The 26032-nt window shown below is 33.5% G+C and overlaps 1 protein-coding gene across 1 annotated transcript in view; it reads left to right on the top strand.

Moving 5' to 3' along the window:
• Positions 1-25553, top strand: part of LOC148952966 (ionotropic receptor coreceptor Ir25a-like) — a 124755-nt gene extending 99202 nt beyond the window's left edge. The window contains exons 11-13 of the mRNA XM_089087839.1: positions 16141-16268; positions 20514-20700; positions 25419-25553. Coding sequence (XP_088943965.1) covers positions 16141-16268; positions 20514-20700; positions 25419-25452 — 349 coding nt within the window. The 3' untranslated portion in view covers positions 25453-25553. The remainder of the gene's footprint in view (positions 1-16140; positions 16269-20513; positions 20701-25418) is intronic.
• Positions 25554-26032: the final 479 nt, after the last annotated feature.

Raw genomic sequence — 26032 nt, 5'->3', positions numbered from 1 at the left:
AATATTCTTCTACGTTCACAGGCTGCTCTTGAGTGATGGAGAGCAGCGGTGTGATACGACGATCACACAGATCGTCTTTCGGTGTGACACGAGGGACTAACGGGTGTGCTATGCGTAAACGAGCAGGAGGGACTTCGGTATATTCCATCCGTAGGCTTCGGACTTTTCTCGATGCTTCGAACTGCTCTTTCTGCCTCGAACGGAGCTTTTCCCTCAGAGCATGGTCGGTGCTGGAAGCTGTATTAAAGGAAATAGCTGTCCCATGAAAGGAATCGGTACCAGTTGTAGAGGAGATATTATGGTCGATGTTTTCAACGACAGCGGCAGTGAAAATACCCCTACTGAGTGAGGCTGGACAAATGCATTGTATGTCGTCAAACTGGTCGCACTTTTCGCTTGTGAATTCAGTTGCTATCCACAAAACTCGATCGTAAGAAACTTCTAGACCATGAAAACTTAGCTTATCCACAATGTCACTTTTTCTGGTCTTTGAGTATGCCATGACACTGGTGTATACAGCAAGAGGAGTTTCCCTGTGTCTGTCGTGTCGAATGTTAGTTGATCCGTTACCATTTTTAGGACGACACTTTTTAACGTTGAATTGCAAAAGCTGTGCTATTGAAAGGGCAATCTGAATATCTTGACTTTTGTCCTCAGTGGACATGTCCGTACCGTACAGTAGAATCCTTGTAAAAGCAACCAGACTCGGCGGACTGGATTCTTCTTTATATCCTGGATGAAAGGTGCCATCGAACGTACAGTCTTTTGCTAGCATTTCAGTTCTTATAAGGGTTGCCCCCTCCCCACCCCGAATGTTACTAGGGCACTCCGAGAACTTTCCATTACTTTCTTTTTTTTTCTTTCTAATACCTGAGAATAAAAACCGAATGTCGAGTTAAAAATGGCAAAGGACTCTGGTCCTGTCAAATGAAACAACGCCGTTTAAAAATGCCAGAAACAATTCAATTTTAGACAGGGAGATAAAACGGGGGGGGGCTACAGATATTTAAAAGTAAGACAAATTAGGAAAATGAAAGTAAAGTTTCCCTCCAATTAGCCGTAATTCTAAAAGTAACTTAGAACACTTAGATGCCGACTCCACAAAAAGACTCCGTAAAGGAAACATCAATTTGTCAATACAAAACTTACCTCTTAAAATCTAATTTCTGAAATTCCAGAACAAACAATTTAAATGACAATACAATCCTTTTGAACTCACGGAAAAACAACAGAAATTATTCTGTATATGAGGGAGGGGGCTGCCCCTTCCTCAATCCTCACTCTTTATGCTAAAGTCTTAACGCTCTTTAAAAATACTTACCATTCAAAATCCAGGGCCCTTGTGTTTGAGTAGTTTTCCCAAAGAATTAAGACAAGTAGTCAAACTTTAGCTTAAAGAGTGAGGGTTGAGGAAAGGGTAGCCGTCCTCATAAAATGAATAATTTTTGTTCGTTTTAAGTTTTAATGTTGCTGCTTACTTTCACTTGAAGAAATTTTTTTTTTTATTTGCTTTCTGACTGTTTTTCAAATAATGCCAGGAAATCCCCTTACACCCCCCCCCCCTTGTAATATTTCTCCTGTAAAATTCCTCCGGAAAATTCCGTCCTCATGGAAAATTCTCTCCGTAGGAAATCCCTCCTTCCCGCAGAAAATTACCCCAAAATTGTTTCGTATATTTCCCAATCACAAGTACTATATGTGAACAATATGTGGAATAGTGTGACTTAAACTATTTTCCCTGGAGACTATGAAGGGTTATGTCATCACCAAAGCCATAGTTATTTTCCCGCATAGTCGTGGAAAAGCATAGTCTTTTCCACGGGGACTATGAAGGGTTATATCATGACCAAAAGCATAGTTATCGGATCTTCGACTATGCTGAATTGAAAGGCTATTTAAAATTTTTTATAGGATGTCCTTGAGGGAAAGATGGGCGAGATGGAGGGCTAGGTATACTCCAGTCTGTTCGGTCACTTAAAAAGGATCCTATAAATTTTGGTTACGTCTTGAATGAGCTATCCTCAGATCTTCTAGGGCCATTGGTTTGATGCAATTACCCCTGGAAAAAAAAATTAGTAAACACGCATTCGGGATATTTCTTCTGCCATAATATGAAATTCTACATTTTTGTAGATGGGAACGTGAAACCTCGTTCTCCATTATTTTGAATCCGATGGTGAGGTTTTTGTTTAGATCACATGACTTTTTGGGCTTATTTTCCCCCGTTTTTCGAAAATCAGGCAAATTTTCTAAGGCTCTTAGCTTTTTATAAGTAAAATCAAACCTAATGGACTTTATGCATTTGGAATTGGAGTGAAAAGTCAATTCTTTTGATGTTCCTATATTTGTCAATATTATGTTTTTTTTATAGTTTCGAATCAGACCACGAACTGACTGAAAACAAAATCATTCAACAAAGCACTGATCTTCTCAAATACTTCATGGTTTGAAAGAAAGGGGGAGGATACGTATAATATCATTTAAACGTTAACTCATAATCGATACATAAAAAGACATATAGAGCGGAAGGGAGAGAGGGAGGGGGGAAAAGACTTCAGTGGTTTAAAAGAATTGATTTTGAATACTAAGAAAAGCCTAAACGGGTTCCAATAGAACGTACGTAACTATTAATGATGAAAAGAAATTCTTACAAATAAATCAAAGAAGAATTACGCGGGAACAAAAAACTATTTTAAGTTGTTTGAAGCGCCATCGAGTGCTATCGTCCATTCAAATCAGGAAGGATATTCCTTATAACGTGACACGTAATTAAAAAGATTATGGTATGATCTTACGGTTGGAATAAGTGGAATTTAAATAATATCAGAGCTATGGAGCTGATAATTTGACTGACTAGATGTAAAGGATGAGGTAAACCTAGGAGACCTGGGAAGACCACTGTTCTACGAGTACCAAAATTATATACCACAGTCTGGTAAATACAATAAATCCTTTGCGAAAGTTTTAATTAATTTCTGTTGATTTTTAACAACTAAATTCCTTTATTAACCACAGATTTGTAGTCAAAACTGATAAGCTATTCAGTATCAATTTTGATTGAAATGCAACACAAACACTATTTTTTAACTAATTACTAATTATCTATGGAATTCACTCTTCTCTTTTGTATAAAAAATCTCGGGTATGCCATAATTAAGCTTAGAAACTCTTAGATTTCGGCTTTGATAGAAAATAAACACTATTTGTCAATTATATTCAATATCTTTGGATTTTCCGCTTCTATGCTGTAATGCTAGCCTTGGATTTACGGTCATTAAGATTAGATACCCTGAAACACCAACTTTGGCTCAAATCAAACATGTTTTTGAATCAAACATAACGTGCTTTGAATATGAGCATCTTATATATATTCAGTACTAACCTTAAGTTTGTAAAGTGAACTTTGGTGAAAACCTAAAGTTTTTTTTTTTTTAAGTATATATTTAACATCTATTCACTTGTAACTTCTTCTGTAATCCAAAGCTATCCTAATATGTGTCTTTTAGCCCACTTTACCCCCCCCCCCTCCCCCCCCTCACAAAAAATAACTATACAAAATAGAATTAACGTATTGTCTTATTAAAGTTCTTTGGGAATAATGGCTTTCATATGTATGCCTATTGGAGAAGGCAGGCATTCCATCTATCAAAAAATTGGTGGGAAGCATCCCCCTCTGAGAAAAATCTAAAGTAAAGTTCGTTTAGTATACAATTTTATTTGAGCAAAGGATTCCCCGAGAAGGGTTGCTTTGATGTTCTTTAGTTTGGTTGGGCTGTTTTACACCTGTGTCATTATCACAAGTAGAATTGTTAGGTTCCGGATCATAGGACCTTGTCAACTTAAAAAAATCAAATGAAACTAAAAAGTGATGTTGAAGCTTGCGACCAATAGAAACTGCAGCATATATATATATATATATATATACACACACACATATATATATATATATATATATATATATATATATATATATATATACACCATATATATATATATATATATATATATATATATATATATATATATATATATATATATATATATATATATATATATATATATATATATATATATATATATATATATATATATATATATATATATATATATATATATATATATATATATATATATATATATATATATATATATATATATATATATATATATATATATATATATATATATATATATATATATATATATATATATATATACATAATGTAATAGAGGTAATTCCTTGGTTAGAAATTGTATATATATATATTTATGTACATGTTTTGTAATTGTTTTTCGAAAATGGCTCCATATTTCTTCGGGGAAATTGATACCTTGAGATACCTTGATACCTTGATTATTCGGTAAAAAAAAAAGAAACGATCTAGATAGGTCAGAAGTCAGAGAAAATTCCTTAAGAGCCTTAATTTTAGTTTTTGCAAATGACGTCATGTACTAGATTAATACATCATATAAGCATTTCTTATGATATCATACAAGCATTTTCTTATAGGATGCCATGCATAACAAAAATAAGATTGCTGAGTTTCCAACACATTTATTATTTATATAATATAATGTCTGTTGGAAGGTCCAAAAAACGAAAATTTACAGTTGCAGTTACTATAAATGATGATTCTTTGGAACCAACTCTTGAACTTTCAAATGTGATAAGTTATGAAAATCGACAACCTGGGCCATTCATTGCGACAGCACCAATACGGGCAGCTTGTGGCAAAACTAATACGGGCAGCTAAAGCAAATGCCATTGCTAAATTGTCTGAAGTAATCAAAATCCAAAAATGTGTCGAAAATGAAGAGCAAAGACATACGCGGTTAGAAGACATGCGACACCGAGCATGTGAGGAAGTGAAAAATGAAAATGAATAGCAAAGAGAAACACGGTTAGAAGACATGCGACACCGAACATATGAGCGAGTAAATGAAAATCAACCGGGGCAGCGACAATCAAGACATGTCAAAATTGAAACTGATAGTGATGATGATTGGGTTTTGGATTTTGACATGGAAAAATTCGTCAATGCCTTTCGTACGTTTGTCAAAAAAGTGAAGGTTCAGCGATATGTATTTCATAATGACGAAAGACAAGCCGAGGTAAAACGAACCAAAAAAATTGAAAATTATAACTATAATGAATTGGTTTTTGAAAAAATGTAATGTTTTTCATTTGGAATCCATTTCACATGGATTTTGACATGGATAAGGTCATCAATACTTACCATACCTTTGAAAATCAAAACTTGGAATAGATAAATCGTAAGAAGAAAAATAATTTTTTTGTCCCACCACCTGAATAATTAAAAAAAAAACAAAGGTTTGGCGATATGTGTTACAAAATGGCAAAAGACAAGCCGAGGCAAAAGAAGAAGTATTTTTCCCATCACCAGAACAATTAAAATAATGCACTAAATCTTGACAAGTGGCATCCTGAAAGCTTTTTTGAAATCACAAAATATAGCTGGTTCATTATTGATAGACAGCGGGTTCAAAATATTTTAACTGAAAATGTAATGTTAAAAGCTAATGAGAATTAATAAGGCCTTTCCTGTTTTAAACATTATGATGAAAAATTCAGATGTTCTACAACGCTGCTTTGATGTATGGTATTAAAGCGTTTATTCTGAGTAAAAAAAAAGGGCAAACTTTCGAATAAACAGTGAAGATTTAGGGGGTGACAACCGCTGCATATATAAAATTGTTCATGCTTCTTTTATTTAGTGTTAATGTCAATCTTAAGCCTAACTTCTTTTTGGTTTTAATCTTAAATTTAAAGCTATCCAAAATATATGGGGAGGGGGGATACCATAATACTAAGCTTAGAGAATAGAGAGTCATTAAAGTATATATACTTAACACTATAACTTAATATTTTCTCAAATATGAGAAGGACTATTGCCCATTTAAACCCCCACCCTTCAAGCTTAAGTTAAGTTTTTATCATACTGTTTCAACATTGCAAAACTAGCTTTTCTTGTAAAGAAATACTGTTTTCACAATTAGCGAGGTGGTTGACATCCCCTCAGAAGCTATTATTATTGCAAAGTTTGCCCAATTAAATTTCACAAATGAAGAGACGTCAGAGGTTAAAGCCCCTACTTACGTATGTATCTAAAGGAAAGGAAGGTTCAGAGTCAATGCTTTGAATGCGCTTTTTGAGGCCGGTCTCAGGGGGTACCCAAGGACATTTGAGGCTTTGAAGGGGTGGCAAGTCACTCTCCAATCAATGAAACTAAAAGAACCAGTGGCCTCCCCTTTTATAACTGATACCAACCAAGTGGTACCGTACAATCATTATAGCTACTAAATGAGCATTGTATAATAGTGGTTCGTTTCGCATAGACTGCTTATTTGATTAGAGAGAAATGCATCGCCTCTTGGCACCGGGGTCTCATAAATAAGGGGGAGGGGATATACAATTAATTATTCAATAGTCCTAAGCCTAAGTTCCAAGACTATCTCATAATTTCGACTTTATTGCGTTTCGGCACTACTGGTTTAAAATAGTTGTTTGATGCAATTAAATATAGAAATTGGCACTTTTTTTAAGATAAAATCGATTTTGTTACTTAAATAGGGCACTAATACAGTAGTAAGCGCCCGATTACTACAGAACCTAAACGCAAACCTACGCCTGAGGCATAGATATGTGTGTTAGTTTTCAAGTAATTGGGTTACCAGGGTCATTTGCCTATTACAATGACCTTCCAGTTTTTCTGGTAGGTAATTCTAATCTAGAGGTCAATACATCTTTCAAAGAGGAACGAGTACGTAATACCGGTCCTAGTGTGATTGATTTTTTGGACAATTGAATAGCTTGTTAGGAGTGTGTCGTTGCTAAAGCTAACTCTCATTGGAAAAAAAGGGGTATAAAGCTTTTTTGTTTTTGATAAGAATTGCACAATGAATGTATCGTTTGACGTGGGCATTTTTTATGAGTCAATCAGAGGTTGTTCAATATACGATAACTTGATTTGTGGTTGGGATTTGAATAAAAGAAATGGTTATGTTATGTGCTTGCGTGTATAGGAATTCCCGTGTTATTTGCTTGCAGGTATAGTTATTCCCTTGATATTTGCTTGCATGTATAGGAAGTCCAAAGTTATTTGCTTGCGTGTATAGGAATCCCCTTGTTATTTGCTTGCATGTATAGGAATTCCCTTGTTATTTGCTTGCGTGTATAGGAATTCCCATGTTATTTGCCTGCATGCATAGGAATTCCCTTGTTATTTGCTTGCATGTATAGGAATTCCCATGTTATTTGCTTGCATGTATAGGAATTCCCTTGCTATTTGCTTGCATGTATAGGAATTCCCATGTTATTTCCTTGCGTGTATAGGAATTCCCATGTTATTTGCTTGCATGTATAGGAAGTCCCATTTTTTTTGCTTGCGTTTATATGCTTTCGTGTATAGGAATTCCCATGTTATTTGCTTGCATGTATAGGAATTCCCATGTTATTTGTTTGCGTGTATAGGAATTCCCATGTTATTTGTTTGCATGTATAGGAACTCCCATATTATTTGCTTGCATGTATAGGAATTCCCACGTTATTTTGCTTGCGTGTATAGGAATTCACATGTTATTTGCTTGCGTGTATAGGAATTCCCATGTTATTTGCTTGCATGTATAGGAATTCCCATGTTATGTGCTTGCATGTACAGGAACTCCCATGTTATTTGCTTGCTTGTATAGGAATTCCCATGTTATTTGCTTGCGTGTATAGGAATTCCCATGTTATTTGCTTGCTTGTCTAGGAATTCCCATGTTATTTGCTTGCATGAATAGGAATTCCCTTGTTATTTGCTTGCATGTATAGGAATTCCCATGTTATTTGCTTGCATGTATAGGAATTCCGATGTTATTTGCTTGCGTGTATAGGAATTCCCATGTTATTTGCTTGCGTATATAGGAATTCCCATGTTATTTGCTTGCATGTATAGGAATTCCCACGTTATGTGCGATCGATTATTGGTAGTCCCTTGTTATTTTAGGGCGTGTAGATGTTGTCGCAATTTATGGGCTTTCGTGTATAGGAATTCTCTTGTTCTTTTCGTTAGGGTATATTTCATAACAATTTCTGTGAGTGCGTTCAGCTGTATAAAACTTTTCTTTTATTGAAGGCATAGGAACTAAATTGTTATTTTAATTCATGTATAGGAATTGCCACGTTATTTTGCTTACGTGTATAGGAATTCCCATGTTATTTTCTTGCGTGTATAGGAATTCCCATGTTATTTGCTTGCATGTCTGTGTTAGCCTATTTTGGCTGTTTGTGTCTTTTTGGGCATTTTGTCTCTCTGTTGGATGTGTGCGTCTCTTGTCTCTTTGGGCTGTGTGTCTCTTTGAGCTGTTTGAGTCTTTTTTGGACAGTCGTTGTCTCTTTGGGCTTCTGTCTCTTTGGGGTGTTTGTATTTCTTTGGGCTATGTGTATCTCTTTGGGCTGTTTGAGTCATTTTGGTCTTTTCGTATTTATTTTTGCTGGTTGTGTCTATTTGTGGTCGTGTGTGAATCTTTTGGCTATTTGTGTCTCTTTGGGACGTTTGAATCTTTTGTTTTGTATGTGTCTGTATGGGCGGTTTTTTTTTTTTGGTATTTTGTTTTTTATTTTGGGGTTGTTCGTCTCATTGGGCGGTGTGTCTAGTTTGAGTGTTTTAGTAATTTTTTTATCTTTTTGTCTCTTTTAGCGGTTTGAGTCTTTTTTGGGCTATGTGTGTCTCTTTGGGCTGTTTGAGTCATTTTGGTCTGTGTGTGTGTGTCTCTTTAGGCTGTATGTCTCTTTGGGCAGTTTGAATCTTTTTGGTCTGGAGCTGGATTTCTTAGCCATTCAAAGGTGTGTATGATATTTTCTTGATAAAACATAGCAGTGACTACATCAGATGGTTTTGTAGTGCAGTGAGTTGTTACTAGTAGTAGTATTTTCGTGTTTTTTGCAAGCCATTCATACTATACATAAAATGCATTCAGATATTTTCTTGATAAAAAATAGAAGTGACTACATCAGATGGTTTTGTAGTGCAGTGAGTTGTTACTAGTAGTAGTATTTTCGTGTTTTTTGCAAGCCATTCATACTCATTCATAGCCATTTTTGCAAGCCATACAAGCCATTTATTTCATTTTTTTTAAGGTTAATTTAGACTAGGTTACGTGCGCGCACGTAACCTAGTCTAAATTAACCTTAAAAAAATTAAATAAAGCTATTTCGACTGCGTATTTCTCGCCTTAGTGACCCCTACCACACCAGTTTGGTTGAAAACGTGGAGTTTTTGTACTGATCACTTTTTAACCTGTGTATGACCCCGTGGGGACTCCTCACTCGTTTGGACATATGCCAATGACAGTCACGCAAATAGCATGTAGTTTAAAAACTTGTTTAATCATGTTTCTTGAATGAAATATCTGTACTGTATATTCAAGAGGAGTTCAATGACTCCTCCCCCGCAAAGACTTCCAAGGGTTTTATGACTACTCCCCACAACGAAGTCAGATGGTTTTAGGTAGCTAAGTGAAAATTGTTTGTGATAAATAGAAAAAAAAATCAAAAATTAAACGGTCAGAAATAGAGGCTGGGCTGTTTCCAAAGATTTAGCTAAAAAAACCAGTCTGGTTTAAAGCGTGGAGTTTTCGTACTGCCCACTTTTTTGCAATGTGTAGGCAGCGGTGGGGGAATCCCCATTCATTTGGGAAGGTGCCAAGCGAGAAAGGTCGGAATTGAATTTACGAAAATTTAGAATTAAAATTAAACTTTTTATCTTCATGGAAAATAATCACAATCATAGTATAACTTTTGTCTGAACTGAAGTGGAAAACTTTTATATTATTTTGTGAAAATAGAAATGATCAATAACTTATTTCATTTTCATTTAGAAAATTCAGAATCGAAGTTGAACATTTCTTCACTTCTTCAAGAAAAATGAAAAATTGAAGTGAAACTTTTAATCTTCATAGGAAATAATCAAAATCATAGTATAACTTTTCCTATCTTCTATGTAAAAATTTAGAACTGAACTTTAAATTTTTTATGTCATGATGAACTTAAAACTGAAGTGGAAGCTTTTTATTTTCTCTTGAGAAATTAGAGTTGAATTGTGTTCGTTTGTAAAATTCAGAAGAGAACTTGAACTTTTCTATCTTCTATGAAAAATTTGGAAGTATTTTAAATTTTTTCATCTCTTTGAGAAAAATCTGAACTGAAGTGGAAAATTTTGATATTATTTTTGGGAAAATCGAATTGATCAATAACTTATTTCATTTTCATTAAGAAAATTCAGAATCGAAGTTGAACTTTTCTTCTTCCGGGAAAATATTTGGAACAGAACTTTAAATTTTTTCATCTCTTTGAGAAAGGTCGGAATTGAATTTAAGAAAATTTAGAATTATATCAAAGTATAACTTTTTCTATCTTCTATGAAAAATTTGGAAGAATATTTTAAATTTTGTCATATCTTTGAGAAAAATCTGAATTGTAGTGGAAAATTTTTTATTATCTTATGTAAATAGAATTGATCAATAACTTATTTCATTTTCATTGAGAAAATTCAGACTCGAAGTTGAACTTTTCTTTTCCGGGAAAATATTTGGAACCTATCTTCTATGTAAAAATTTAGAACTGAACTTTAAATTTTTTATGTCATGGTGAACTTAAAACTGAAGTGGAAGCTTTTTATTTTCTCTTGAGAAATTAGAATTGAATTGTGTTCGTTGGTAAAATTCAGAATCTTCTTCCAGGAAAATATTTGGAACAGAACTTTAAATTTTTTCATCTCTTTGAGAAAAATCTGAATTGAAGTGGAAAATTTTATATTATTTTAGGAAAATAGAATTGATCAATAACTTATTTCATTTTCATTGAGAAAATTCAAAATCGAAGTTGAACTTTTCTTTTCCGGGAAAATCTTTGGAACAGAAGTTTAAATTTTTTCATCTCTTTGAGAAAGGTCGGAATGTAATTAAATAAAATTTATAATTATATCAAAGCATAACTTTTTTTCTATCTTTTATGAAAAATTTGAAACAATACATTAGATTATGTAATCTCTTTGAGAAAAATCTGAATTTAAGTTGAAAATTTTATATTATTTTATGAAAATAGAATTGATCAATAACTTATTTCATTTTTCATTGAGAAAATTCAGAATCGATGTTTAACTTTTTTTTTCCAGGGAAAATATTTTGAACAGAACTTTAAATTTTTTCATCTCTTTGAGAATGAACTTAAAACTGATGTGGCCGAAAATCCAGAATTATATCAAAGTATAACTTTTTCTATCTTCTATGAAAAATTTGGAACAATATTTTAAATTTTGTCATCTCATTGAGAAAAATCTGAATTGTAGTGGAAAATTTTATATTATTTTATGTAAATAGAATTGATCAATAACTTATTTCATTTTCATTGAGAAAATTCAGAATGGAAGTTGAACTTTTCTTTTCCGGGAAAATATTTGGAACAGAACTTTAAATTTTTTCATCTCTTTGAGAAAGGTCGGAATTGAATTTAAGAAAATATTTCCTATCTTCTATGTAAAATTTTAGAACTGAACTTAAAATTTTTTATGTTATGGTGAACTTAAAGCTGAAGTGGAAGCTTTTTATTTTCTCTTGAGAAATTATAACTTAATTGTGTTCGTTGGTAAAATTCAGAAGAGAACTTGAACTTTTCTATCTTCTATGAAAAAGTTGGAAGTATTTTAAATTTTTTCATCTCTTTGAGAAAAATCTGAACTGAAGTGGAATATTTTGATATTATTTTGGGAAAATAGAATTGATCAATAACTTATTTCATTTTCATTAAGAAAATTCAGAATCGAAGTTGAACTTATCTTCTTCCGGGAAAATATTTGGAACAGAACTTTAAATTTTTTCATCTCTTTGAGAAAAATCTGAATTGAAATGGAAAATTTTATATTATTTTAGGAAAATAGAATTGATCAATAACTTATTTCATTTTCATTGAGAAAATTCAGAATCGAAGTTGAACTTTTCTTTTCCGGAAAAATATTTGGAACAGAACTTTAAATTTTTTCATCTCTTTGAGAATGAACTTAAAACTGATGTGGCCGAAAATTCAGATTCGAAGTTGAACTTTTCTTCTTCCGGGAAAATATTTGGAACAGAACTGAAAATATTTTCATCTCTTTGAAAAAAATCTGAATTGAAGTGGAAAATTTTATATTATTTTAGGACAATAGACTTGATCAATAACTTATTTCATTTTCATTGAGAAAATTCAGAATTGAAATTGAACTTTTCTTCTTACGGGAAAATATTTGGAACAGAACTTTAAATTTTTTCATCTCTTTGAGAAAGGTCGGAATTGAATTTAAGAAAATTTAGAATTATATCAAAGTATAACTTTTTCTATCTTCTATGAAAAATTTGGAACAATATTTTAAATTTTGTCACCTCTTTGAGAGCAATACCATCTGATGTAGTCACCGCTATTTTTGATCAAGAAAATATCTGAATGCATTTAATGTATAGTAAGAATGTCTTGCAAAAAACAATAAAATAATACTACTATTAAAAACTCACTGCACTACAAAACAATCTGATGTAGTCACGGCTATGTTTGATCAATAAAATATCTGAATGTATTTAAGGCATAGTATTAATTGCTTGCAAAAAAAACACGAAAATACTACTACTAGTAACAACTCACTTCACTACATAACCATCTGATTTGATCACGATTATGTCAAAAAACACGAAAATACTACTACTAGTAACAACTCACTGCACTACAAAACCATCTGATGTAGTCACGGCTATGTTTGATCAAGAAAATATCTGAATGCATTTAAGGTATAGAATGAATGGCTTGCAAAAAACACGAATATACTACTACTAGTAACAACTCACTCCACTACAAAACCATCTGATGTAGTCACGGCTATGTTTTATCAAGAAAATATCTGAATGCATTTAAGGTATAGTATGAATGGCTTGCAAAAAAACACGAAAATACTACTACTAGTAACAACTCACTGCACTACAAAACCATCTGATGTATTCACGGCTATGTTTTATCAAGCAAATATCTGAATTAATTTAAGTTATGTTATGAATTTCTTGCAAAAAAAAACACGACAATACTACTACAAGTAACAATTCACTGCACTACAAAACAATCGGTTGTAGTCACGGATATTTTTTATCAAGAAAAATATAGTAATACTTTTTATTTATATTATGAATGTCTTTCTAAAAACACGAAAAAGATACTACTAGTAAAAAATAACCGCACTACAAAACCATCTGATGTAGCCACGGCTATGTTTTATCAAGAGAATATCATACACACCTATGAAAGTTTAAGAAATCCAGCCCAGAAAAGTAAAAAATAGCAACCCACACATCCCAAATTATAGATTTCAGACAACACACACCAACGAAAGACTAAGAAATCTGGCTCTGAAAAGTCCAACTAGCAAACTAAACATCCCAAGTCATAATTTTCTGACAACACCCACCTATTAAAGGTTAAGAAATCCAGCTCAGAAAAGTCGAAAATAGCAAACCACTCATCCCAAATCAAAGGTTTCAGACAACACATACCTATGAAAGACTAAGAAATCCAACTCCGAAAATTCAAAAAAAAAAAAAATCTGATGTAGTCACGGCTATGTTTTATCAAGAAAATATCTGAATGCATTTAAGGTATAGTATGAATGGCTTGCGAAAAACACGAAAATACTACTACTAGTAACAACTCACTGCACTACAAAACCATCTGATGTAGTCACAGAAATTTTTAATAAATAATATATCTGAATACATTTAAGGTATAGTTTGAATTTCTTGCAAAAAACACGAAAATAATACTAATAGTAACAACTCACTGCAATACAAAACCATCTGATGTAGTCACGGCTATGTTTGATCAAGAAAATATCCTACACACCTTTGAATGGCTAAGAAATCCAGCTCCAGACCAAAAAGATTCAAACTGCCCAAAGAGACATACAGCCTAAAGAGACACACATACACAGACCAAAATGACTCAAACAGCCCAAAGAGACACACATAGCCCAAAGAAACACAAACAGCCCAAAGAGACAGAAGCCCAAAGAGACAAACACAGCCCAAAAAAGACTGAAACAGATAAAATAGAAACAACACTAAAAAACCTAAAAAAACACTAAACTTATCCAAAACCCAAAATGCGCTGAACACCGAACAAAGACCCCAAAACAGACCAAAAAAAAAAAACGACAATGAAGAACAACCGCTACAAAGTTTCAAACGCCCCAAAGAGACCCACCTATTCCCCATCTGAATCCATTAAACATACGATCGCCAAACAGCCAAAATAAAGACAACCACAACAAAAATACATAAAAGGCCCAAAGAGATACACAAAGCCCAAAGAAACAGCCCAAAGAGACAGAAGCCCAAAGAGACAAACACAGTCCAAAAAAGACTCAAACAGCCCAAAGAGACACAAACAGACCAAAAAGACTCAAACAGCTCAAAGAGACACACAGCCCAAAGAGACAAGAGACGCACACATCCAACAGAGAGACACAATGCCCGAAAAGACACAAACAGCCAAAAGAGGCTCACACAGACATGCAAGCAAATAACATGGGAATTCCTATACACGCAAGCAAATAACATGGGAATTCCTATACACGTAAGCAAAATAACGTGGCAGTTCCTATACATGCAAGCAAATAACATGGGAGTTCCTATAAATGAAAGCAAATAACATGGGATTTCATATACACGCAACCAAATAACATGGGAATTCCTATACATGCAAGCAAATAACATCGGACTTCCTATACACGCAAGCAAATAACATGGGAATTCCTATACAAGCAAGCAAATAACAAGGGAATTCCTATACACGCAAGCAAATAACTTGGGAATTCCTATACATGTAAGCAAATAACAAGGGAATTCCTATATACGCAAGCAAATAACATGGGAATTCCTATACACGCCAAGCAAATAACATGGGAATTCCTATACCTGAAAGCAAATAACATGGGAGTTCCTATACCCGCAATAAAATAAAATGGTAGTTACTATACATGACAGAAATGATAATGTGTCGTACAATTATCTAATTCAAAGATCAAGTGATTACATATTCCTGATATCTTATCAAAAGGGAAATACTCTACTCGAAAGCCCATAACAAGGGGATTCCTCCACATGACCGCACAAACCATTGGACTTCCTATACCTGCAAGCAAATAACACGGGAAATCCTATACATGCAAGCAAATAACATGGGAATTCCTGTACACTCAAGCAAAAAAACGTGGCAATTCCTATACATGCAAGCAAATAACATGGGAGTTCCTATACATGCAAACAAATAACATGGGAATTCCTATACACGCAAGCAAATAACATGGGAATTCCTATACATGCAAGCAAATAACATGGGAATTCCTCTACACGCAAGCATATACACGCAAGCAAATAACTGGGGAATTCCTATACATGCAAGCAAATAACATGGGAATTCATATACAAGCAACCAAATAACAGGGGAATTACTATACTTTCAAGCAAAGACCCAGTTAATACCTATACCACAACGAACAGAACCTTGGACTTCCTATAAATCAACGCAAATAACTAGGGAAGTACTATACAAGAAATAATATAACATGGGAATTCCTATACACGAAATCAAATAACATTGGAATTCCTATACAAGCAATCAAATAACATGGGAATTCCTATACAAGCAATCAAATTAAATTGGTATTCCTAAACATGCTAGCAAATTACTATGGAATTTCTATACCTGCAAGCAAATAACATGGGAATTCCTATACACGCAAGCAAATAACATAACCATTTCTTTTATTCAAATCCCAACCACAAATCATGCTATCGTATATTGAACAACCTCTGATTGGCTCATAAAAAATGCCCACGTCAAACGATACATTCATTGTGCAATTCTTATCAAAAACAAAAAAGCTTTATACCCCTTTTTTCCAATGAGAGTTAGCTTTAGCAACGACACACTCCTAACAAACTATTCTTGACTAAAGGCAATTGTCCAAAAAATCAATATTATAAAAATCTATTATAAATAAAATAAGCTTACGAGTAATTAATATTTTATTTTTTGTTTATAAAATTCTCTTATTTTTCCAGTATTTTAAAGCTTCTGAATCTTCGTCGTTTAGAAAGTCTAAAAGATAAGTGGTGGACTGAAAACCCAAATAAAGCAAAGTGTCCACCGGAAGCTTCTACTTCAGAAGGAATTTCTATCGAAAATATTGGTAACTATCCATTTAATTGTTTTGTTTATTCTATATTGCATAAAAAATTTTGTACGTGTAAGACAGCTTTAATGTTTTATTCTTAATCTACAAAGACTGAATCCCTCTGTCAATGAGTGCGAACTCCGTATCAAAGTGTTGTAAATATTTAGTATCATAGGCAGCGTAATCGCGCTGCCTAAGTAAAGAACGGTGTTGGCACAATGTATTTTTATTATTATTTTTCTTTTTTACTTTAGACTAGGGCACTTCGTATCAAAGGAGTTGTGGTAGAAACTTAGAAAAGGGTTCATTTGATTGGAAATTGGAATAGCTAGTGCTCTTTTTAATAGTCGAAAGGGATTGGAAGGCAACTAACATCCCTTCCACGCCCACCATTTCCCCAAAAATATCCAATCAAAATTTTGAGATAGCCATTTTGTTTAGCGCAGTTTATTTCCAAATAGAAATTATGTTTTTGAGGAGGACACTCCCCCACAGCCCCCAAGGCAAGGGTTGTAAGTTATGCCCTGGGGGCATCTAAGGTTTTTTATTGAAAACTTTGTCGTAGAAACTTCAAAAAGGCCTCATTCGAATAGAAATTTAAAGGGCTAGTGCCCTTTATAATAGTCTAAAGTGATTGGAGGGCAACTAACCTCCCTCTCACGCTCACCTTTTCCCCAAACACATTCAATAAAATTTTAAGACATCCATTTTGTTCAACGTAGTTGAAAGTTCTGGAACTTAGGTCTTTGAGGATGACAACCCCCCCCCCAGGCCTCAGGGCAAGGGTTGTAATTTATGCCCTTATAGAAAGTGTTGTCGTAGAAACTTCAAAAAGGGCTTATTTGATTGGAAATCGAAATGGCTAGTGCCCTTTTTGGTATTTGAAAGTGATTGGAAGGCAACTAACACCCATTCCACGCCCACCATTTATCCAAACACATCCAATCAAAATTTTGAGATAGCCATTTTGTTAAAAGTAGTTGAAATGTCCGGAAATTATATCTTTTAGGATGACAATCCCCCCCCCTGCCCTCAGGGAAAGGGATGAAAGTTATGCCCTGGGGGCATATAAGTTTTTTTTTATTGAAAGCTTTGTCTTAACAACTTTGAAAAGGCCTCATTAAATTGGAAATTCAGAGGGCTAGTGCCCTTTTTAATCGTCGATAGTGATTGGAGGGCAACTAACCCCCCTCTCACGCCAACCATTTCCCCAAACACATCCAATCAAAATTTTGAGATAGCAATTTTGTTCAACGTAGTTGTTAGGTCCGGAAATTATGTCTTTGAGGATGACAACCCCTTCACAGCCCTCAGGGCAAGGAATGTAAGCTATGCCCTGGGGCATATAAGGTTGTTATAGAAAGCATTGTCGTAGAAACTTCAAAAAGCGTTCATTCGATTGAAAATTAAAAAGGGTATTGACTGATGAAATTCTGAAAAAAATACAAATGAATATACATTGTCAATTTAATATACATAAACTGATGTTTAGTAATCAAAATGCTAATATTATTTGATTTATTAAAGTTATAAAAGTTAAAACATTTATATTTTTTTCAGGAAAGTGCAAATTATGTTTTGGGCTTGGGAAACAACAGGGGTTTTGAGCCTTAATCATGTTAATTTCTGCTCGTTTTGAGTTTAACTTGGTTATATGTTGTAATTTCTGTTTGTTTTGGGTTTCATTTATTTATCGATGTTGATTTTTGGTAGTTTCACGCTTGGTAGATTATTTCATTGTATTTTTGCTCATTTTTGGTTTAATGGAGTTCTTTACTTTACTTGGAAAACTTATTTTGTGAAAAAAGTTTTTTCTAATTAATTATAATGAGACGGACTATTCTTTTCAAAGACTCTTTTTAGAATCAGCAACGTCCAAACCAATAAACCAAAGTCAAGCCCTTTCTCGTAGGAGTCGTAGTGTCGTTTACAAGTCCTTGTGGTATTTACAATACCTCGAAGAACTTCTGATGCTTCAAAAGTGGTCTTGGCTAGCTATGCAGACGCTCACACCTTACCCAGGTAGCTGGTATTTCTCTGGTTAACAAAGATTAATCACTCAAGTGATAGAAAAAAAGCGGATAGCCTGATTATGCTAGCTGCTGCACGTCTTTTAAGGAAGGGTAGCCAGCCTTTTTCGGGGTTCCGCATAATTTTTGTTGACTTTTCCGCATGTTATGAATGCTATGTCCTCCTTAAAATTGATAAATTTAAATATAACCCCAAATTTCAGCGTTTGAATAGCCTTTAATGATCAAAGAAGAAATTAATAAATTTAATAAAATCTAAGCCATTAAATTTAATCAAAGATACTAATTCAACTTTTTAAAGTGATTCATTTAATTGCAACTTCTTTAATTTATTGAAAAATAGTAGAATTGGTTACTTGCCCTTGATGACAGGTTTCAGTTTTATTCTTCATTTTATGATCTTCCCAAATTATCTTTATCGTGACAGATAGCCTCTTTTGTCATTTTCTTTCACCAAAATTCTTTTTATCTTTGCAATCTAGAGGCTGGCTGAATTTTGTTATATTAACAAACATTATTGACACTTTCATGTATTTCTCACTTCAATGTTTTTGTAAACCACAACAGCCATCCGATCAGATGATTGGGCTTCCTGAAGATTGACTATATTCAATGACATTGAGCAGGCGGAGTATTGTCTGATCCAATCTAAGCGAGGATGGAGCGTTATTCAACCCACAACAATGAAGTTGTCGGAGGAACACGTCGGCCCATATTGTGTAGACATCTCGTGGAGCCTGATAGATAATCTATGATATTGATATTAAGAAAGTCTTGTACGAACTTAGCTCTTTGCTAGCTTGAAGTACATGTTTTTTTCTGTCTTTCTGGTTTATAAATCAATATTATTTCATCTTATGTCTACTTATGGAGACGTTAACTTCATTGGGTTAACCATCCAGAAAAATGATTTCTACTAGCTAGTAAATCTAAAAATAAAAACCTCGGTCAGATTAAATTCTAGTAAAAGACGTATGATTTGTATCCAGGGACCCAAAATAGAAGTTCTAGGTTGGTCTTTGTAATATTTAAGATCTTTGAATAATATTTAACTAGTTCCTAAGTTTAGGGACTCATCTAAACCCAATATGTGCACCAGTGAAACAAACGTCAATCACGAGATTATGGATGCTAAGGTTTCCGTACAAAGGTTTTAACTCCTCATAAAAAATTGTGATGAACCTAAAGGTGCTATTTACCATGGAATAGTGATGTCGTACACTTTGTGAACTGTATTATTTTTGGCATCCAATTGTTTCCAATTCAAAGGGGATATATCTTTGTGTTTAGTATGAACCCTTCAAATGAATTAGTTGTTATTGGGACTGCTTAAACAATCCAAAGTGCTACATAGCTTTCTACCTCGAAGTTATATTTGGCTTTACAATAAGGAGAATGGCCTAAGTCTTCATGATGCCTTTAACATTCATCTAGAATATGGATCATACACTAAGAACGGCAGTATATACGTTTGAACTTTATACCGAGCATTTTCTAAGGCTTAATTAAGTTTTAAATTTATTTGGGTTGAATGGCTTTTCCAGCACACCTCGTAGTTTAGCTTTAGCTTTCCTCAAAGCTTTGAAATTGAGTTAAAATAATTTTAAAAGCTCTTTTCAATCAATCATGAGATTTTCCAATAAATCCAGTGTAACTGCATCCTAGTTATTACAAAAGATACGAATAACCAGAAATAATGAGGCTAATGGGAAGCTATTTTTTGAAAGCTTGATGTTACCTTACTATTGGTGCTTGCATTCCACTCTAAAAATTCAACCGATTTAAAGGGGAAATATATATGTCTGAGATTCATCTTTAGGTGGAGTTTTTATTATCATTTTTGCTCTTCCTTGTCATCTTTTTCTTTTTTAGATTGAGTTTTCCTTGTCTTCTTTTTTTTTCACTTTAATTTTCATTTTTACACAAATTTTTGCACCTAAAGACGATTTCTTATTTTGTCCTTCATTGTCATTTTTGCTTTTTTGTGTCACTGCCACTTTTGCTTTCGATATTCAAGTAATTTTCACTGTCTTTATCATTTCTTTTACAGAACTCTTTCACTTTTATCTTTAGAGAAAGCTTCCATTGTCCTTTTGTTTCTTATTGTCCTTTTTGTTCCTCATTTTCATTATTTTACTTACTTTTTTTGTCGGAGTTTTCTTTGCCATTTTTTTACATGCCTATCATTTTCATTATTCATCGTTAATGTCATTTTGGTTTTGTATTTTAGGTGGAGTTTTCATCGTAATTTTTGTCGGCATTATTCTATCGATCATCGTTTTGATTATCGAATACATATATTACAAGTACTTTCACAAAGAGGATGGTGATGATGATGAGTACGTTGCCAACGCATCCACTACAGTTGCCACCCCTAGTGATAAGACGAAAAACAATGATTGGAATAGTAAAATTATGTAAGATTTAATTATTTATGTTCACGGTTGCTTTAGAAATAAAATGAAAAGAAAAGATATTTAATGTACAGAGCACTTCCTTTGCAGTTTCACTTATAGGATATACTGATTTCTGTTATTTAATTACTCCGATTTGGTCTTTAGGAATAATTTAAAATTTTAATAAGAAATAATTCTATCCTAGCTAATGTTCTCTGAAATATCCATTATTCTCACAGACCCCTTTAGTCTCTCATTTCTCTATATTTCCTGAATTAACAAAAAGCATAGGATGCCTTAAATGAACAAAGTGGGAAAGAAGCTTATTAAAAGCCCATGGTAAAAAGAAAAATCCAAAATTTATATTAGTACATATTTCAAAAATTTTAAACATTATATATATACACATATAAATATATATAAATATATATATATATATATATATATATATATATATATATATATATATATATATATATATATATATATATATATATATATATATATATATATATATATATATATATATATATATATATATATATATATATATATATATATATATATATATATATATATATATATATATATATATATATATTACCGAAAGCCCAGCAGCTTCGCCACCGTGCCCCGGGACTCGGCTTGCGGCAGGCTTCTATATAGAGATTCTAACTGTTGCTTGTCTTCTAAACGCAGACAATTTGAACCTTTTCTTGATGTCATAGCGCCCAAATAGACTTAACTTAGAAGTATTGCTTTTGTGAAGTTACCTTAATTTTTTCCTTGGCTTGTCTTTTCTCTTTATGAAAGACATATCGCCGAACCTTAGTTTCTTTTAATTGTTCCGGTGATGGGACCATAACTTCTTCTTTTGTCTTTTGTCATTACGAGAGAAATCTCACCAAACTTTTGTTTCTTTTAATTGTTCAGGACAAAAACTTTTTTTTCCAACGACTTATCTAGTCAAGGTTTTTGATTTTCAAAGGTATGGTAGGAATTGATGACTACCTTTGTTTCTTTCAATTGTTCAGGTGGTGGGACAAAAACTTCTTCTTTTACCTTGGCTTGTATTTTGTCACTATAAAAGACCTATCGCCGAACCTTTGTTTCTTTTAATTGTTCATGTGGTGGGGAAAAAACTTCTTTTTTTTCCAACGGTTTTCCTAGTCCAGGTTTTTGATTTTCAAAGGAATGGTAGGCAATGATGACCTGATACATGTCAAAATTCAAAACCCAATCATTATCGCTATCATTTTCAATTTGTTTGGTTCGTTTAACCTCGGCTTTTGTTTCGTCAGTATGAAATACATATTAGTTAACCTTAATTTTTGTAACAAAGGCGTGGTAGGCATTAATGACCATGTCTTCTAGCCGTGTACGTCTTTGCTCTTCATTTTCATATTTATCACGTCACCACTTTTATTCTAACCACGTGTGTCTTTACTCTTCATTTTCGTTTTCGACGTGCTCACTTGCTTGGTGTCGCATGTTTTCTAACCGCATGTCTTCTTGCTGTTCATTTTCATTTTTGACAGCCTGTAGTTTTCGCATATCTTCTAAACGCCAGTGCCTTTGCTCTTCATTTTTATCTTTGACACGCTTATGGTTCTTGAATACTTCAAACTATTTAGCAATAGCCTTTACTTTAGCTGCCCGTATTGGTGTTTTCACAATTGATGGTCCAGGTTGTCGATTTTCAACTCTTACTACGTTTGATAGTTCAGGTGTCGGTTCCAAAGAATCAACATCTATAGTAGATAGATAGATAGATAGATATTGAACTATATCTAGCAAAAGAACTATCACAAACCCTAGTGGGTCGAATTCTTATTTCTTAGTAAAAAAAAATACAATAACAAAAATAATAAAACGTAAACACACGAAAGTTTCTTTAAAAGTTACAGTTTACAGTTACAGTTTCGTTAAAACTGTAACGAAAACACAACAGGTAACAGTCAGAAAATACAAATTAGAAAAGTCATAAATATAGGTCATAATTATAAAATATTATAAAGGTAATAATGTAAAAAGATAAAAAGGGTAACAAATAAAATAAACAAATATTGAAAAAAAAAAAAAAAAAATACACAAAACAGTTTAAATTTTTGAAAAACTTACGGGTTGTGATTTTGGTTGATTTTATTTGTAAAAAAGGGAACAAAGGTCTTTTATAACGTAGGGTAGAAAAGGTTATGGGAAGAAGGATGGGGATGGATTGAGACACTATACGGGGTTGGCAATTTCTTATGAGTGAGTGGTGGCTAGAAAAGAGGTTTCCAGTACGAGCGTTTATATGTGCTGACTTCCCAAAACGGAGGCATAATTTTTTTCTTCTGGACTTGAGGGTATCAAGTTTTGAAGTTTCAAGGAGGTAGGAATATGGGACCTTGCCTTCTGTATAAATAATCCTCTGGGCTCTTTTTTGAATATTCTCGAGTTTTTAGTTGCTTCAATTAGAGGCCCGGATGCCAGACAGGACAAGCGTACTCGACCAAAGGACGTACAAAAGAAATATATACCTTTAGTAAATGAGATGGGGGGCAACTCAATTTATGCAGAAATTTCAGAAGACAGAGTGACAAGTTTGCTTGACGGAGAATGTTATTTACATGGGTGTCCCACTTCAATTCAGAAGATATGGTAACACCTAGGAGTTTAAAGGAAGAAGCTGAAATCTCAGGAGGAATAGGATGAAGGAAAAGAGGAGGGGACTTTAGGAAACTGACAGATAATATGGTGAATTTACAAGGATTAACCGTCATATCAAGAGAAGAAACCTCGCCTGCAATGTCATGGAGAATACCCATTGGATTACTATAAATATTTTTATAACACGTCTCTACAACTGTTAGGTCGTCGACAAATTTTCACCGTCAGGACAATCCATTGAAAGGCCTTTGATCGTGACGGAGAACAGGAGGGGGCCATTAATAGTACCTTGGGGAATACCATTGGGAAAACTAAGGTGGCTGGAATAGCAATCTTGATGTTTGTCTGCCTTTGATATATGGTACGAATATATTATGGTTAACCAGGTCGAAAGGCTTTTGTAGGTCAACAGAAATTAGGTTTAGCCAGGTGTTTGGTCTCCCAAGTAGTATCCCACTGGAGTCAACGAGGTGGATAAGGTAATGTGAAATGGATGTAGATTTAAGATTTCCAAAATGCCTAGGATCAACAAGGGGATGGACTTGGTCCCTAAACCAGTCAGCAAGAAAGTTTTCATCTAATTTTGAAAAAATAGAATTCAGAGAGATAGGACGAATGCCATCAAAGCCAAGCTTACCGTTTTCTTTTTTATTTGAGTTATGAAACCTTGTTTCCAAAGGGAAGGAAACAGTCCAGATTGAGTGCATTGATTAAAAAATAGAAAGGGGCTTTGAGAGGTAATCACTAAAGGCTTTAATAAGTGGAACAGGAATATCCAGTGGGCAAGTGTTTGTTTTTTTTAATTTTTCCATTTTTTTACCACGTTAAATGGGGAAATGTTAGGGAAATTAAAGGGGATCGCAACACTAGGATTTACATAAAATAGGGGAGGGAGCCTTTGGGCAATTGAAGCAAGGAACTTTTTCAAATTATTTGCTGTTGTCTTTGGAGGTTCATCTAAGAGCTATGTAAATGTGATAATGTGATATGTAAATGCTATGTAAGCTATGTAAATGTGATAGAAAAGTATATGAACCTCAGCCCGAACTATTTGCTTATCTGCCTCTAGAAAGTCCCATGACATCATACTTAATGTTTTGTTAAACCAATCTTTTAAAGTTTTGCTTTAACTACAAATTTTATTGGATAACATTTTTTTTAATTGTATTTTGATAAAACTTGTTTTTTGGGTGTTCATCTCTCAGTTGAAATTTTTGCGTCAACCATAATTGGATCTTATCCTCCTGAAATAGAAAGATGGAAGTAATTCTCTGCTCGAAAGACCTTATTCCATCCAGTAGGCCATCTCTCTGATTGCCCTATGAAAAGTGTAAGACCCATTATAATGAACCACTTTAAGTTAGAGTGTTTAACCGTCTCTTGGCACAGCTCCAGATGCTAAGGACCAGAGCTACTAGGGCAGGTTGTAGCATCAGTGAAACCAGCTGCTACCAGTAAACTTTTTTGTTTTATTTTGTAAACTACTTCCTTTGGCAAGTACCTCTGCTCATTTTCTTTCGACGAGATTTTCTCCCTGTGGCTGTTTGACACGACCCCAAGATAGAAATGTAAGAACAGTTCTCTCTTAATATCTAAAGAAAAAAATATGCAGGACAAAGTACATAAAAAACTGTCCTCGTTGGCGTTGTTGGCTCCTTTCTGTGAAAGTACAACAGATGTATACAAACTAATGATTTAGTCTTGCTAATTTGAGGAACTAGTGGCATATTGCACACTCTTAATATGACATATGCTGCAATTTATATTTGAAAAAACAACAAGAGCCCAATATTTTTTTTGTGTGTTAAAATCTTAACTAGTTACCAAAAATAAAACAAAAATCTATTTTTTTCTTAATAATACTGTTTTATTTTGGTTTTGATATAAATTGCTATTTACTGATAGAATTAAGCTGTAAAATCACTGGTAGAATAAAAACCTTTTGCTTCTTCGACGGGAAGGTCTAGTTTAGTGTTGAGTCTTTATTGTTAACATGTAGTCTGGCAAAAGCTCCACTGTGAAAAGTAACAATTCAAATGTGTTTCTGTGTAAAAATGTGTAAATCTAATTTTCTTTTCTTTTTTTAGGAAAGATGAAATTTACCCCGTAACAGCTTGGTAGAAGTAAATGACGATGAAAGATTTTAAAGGAAGAAAACTATAGAGCAGATTTAAGCCTAAATGTTTAGTTGTAGAATATAGAAAATCTCGGTCCTTGTTTGGAATGTTTATTCCTATTAAATATTTCCAGCAAAGAACCTAAGAATGCCAATTATAGGGCCCCATACTTGCTGAACTTTCCGGCGTTTTTTTTTAACAGCCTCAAAACAGTTTTCAATTGTTTGAATGATAAAATTTTTAGAAGAGGGGCTTGGTAGTCCTGGTGAAAACACGTTGGTAAAAATTCATCTATGGAATTAACCCCAAAACTATTTTATTTATCACAGCGTATTCCTTCCATCGCATCTTTGGTTTTGAGTTAAGCTTACTATGCTATATCTGCCCCTCCTTACTAGATGATAAGCACATTAAAAAAAAAAAATTAAAAATGACTGCTCCAGTACTAATCACTGCAGTCCAGGAGTCAAATATCTGTATAGCTCTTTGTTTTTATTCCCATTTTGCTTTTTTTGAAAACTAGCATGCATGTGTTAACCGGATGATTGAAATAACAAACAATTTATATGGCTATGAGGTTTAAT

The sequence above is a fragment of the Artemia sp. Qi Xiang Cuo genome, chromosome 4 (genome assembly GCF_049724085.1).
Source record: "Artemia sp. Qi Xiang Cuo chromosome 4, ASM4972408v1, whole genome shotgun sequence".
NCBI classification, from domain to species: domain Eukaryota; kingdom Metazoa; phylum Arthropoda; class Branchiopoda; order Anostraca; family Artemiidae; genus Artemia; species Artemia sp. Qi Xiang Cuo.
This window is presented reverse-complemented; position numbering and strand designations above follow the sequence as displayed.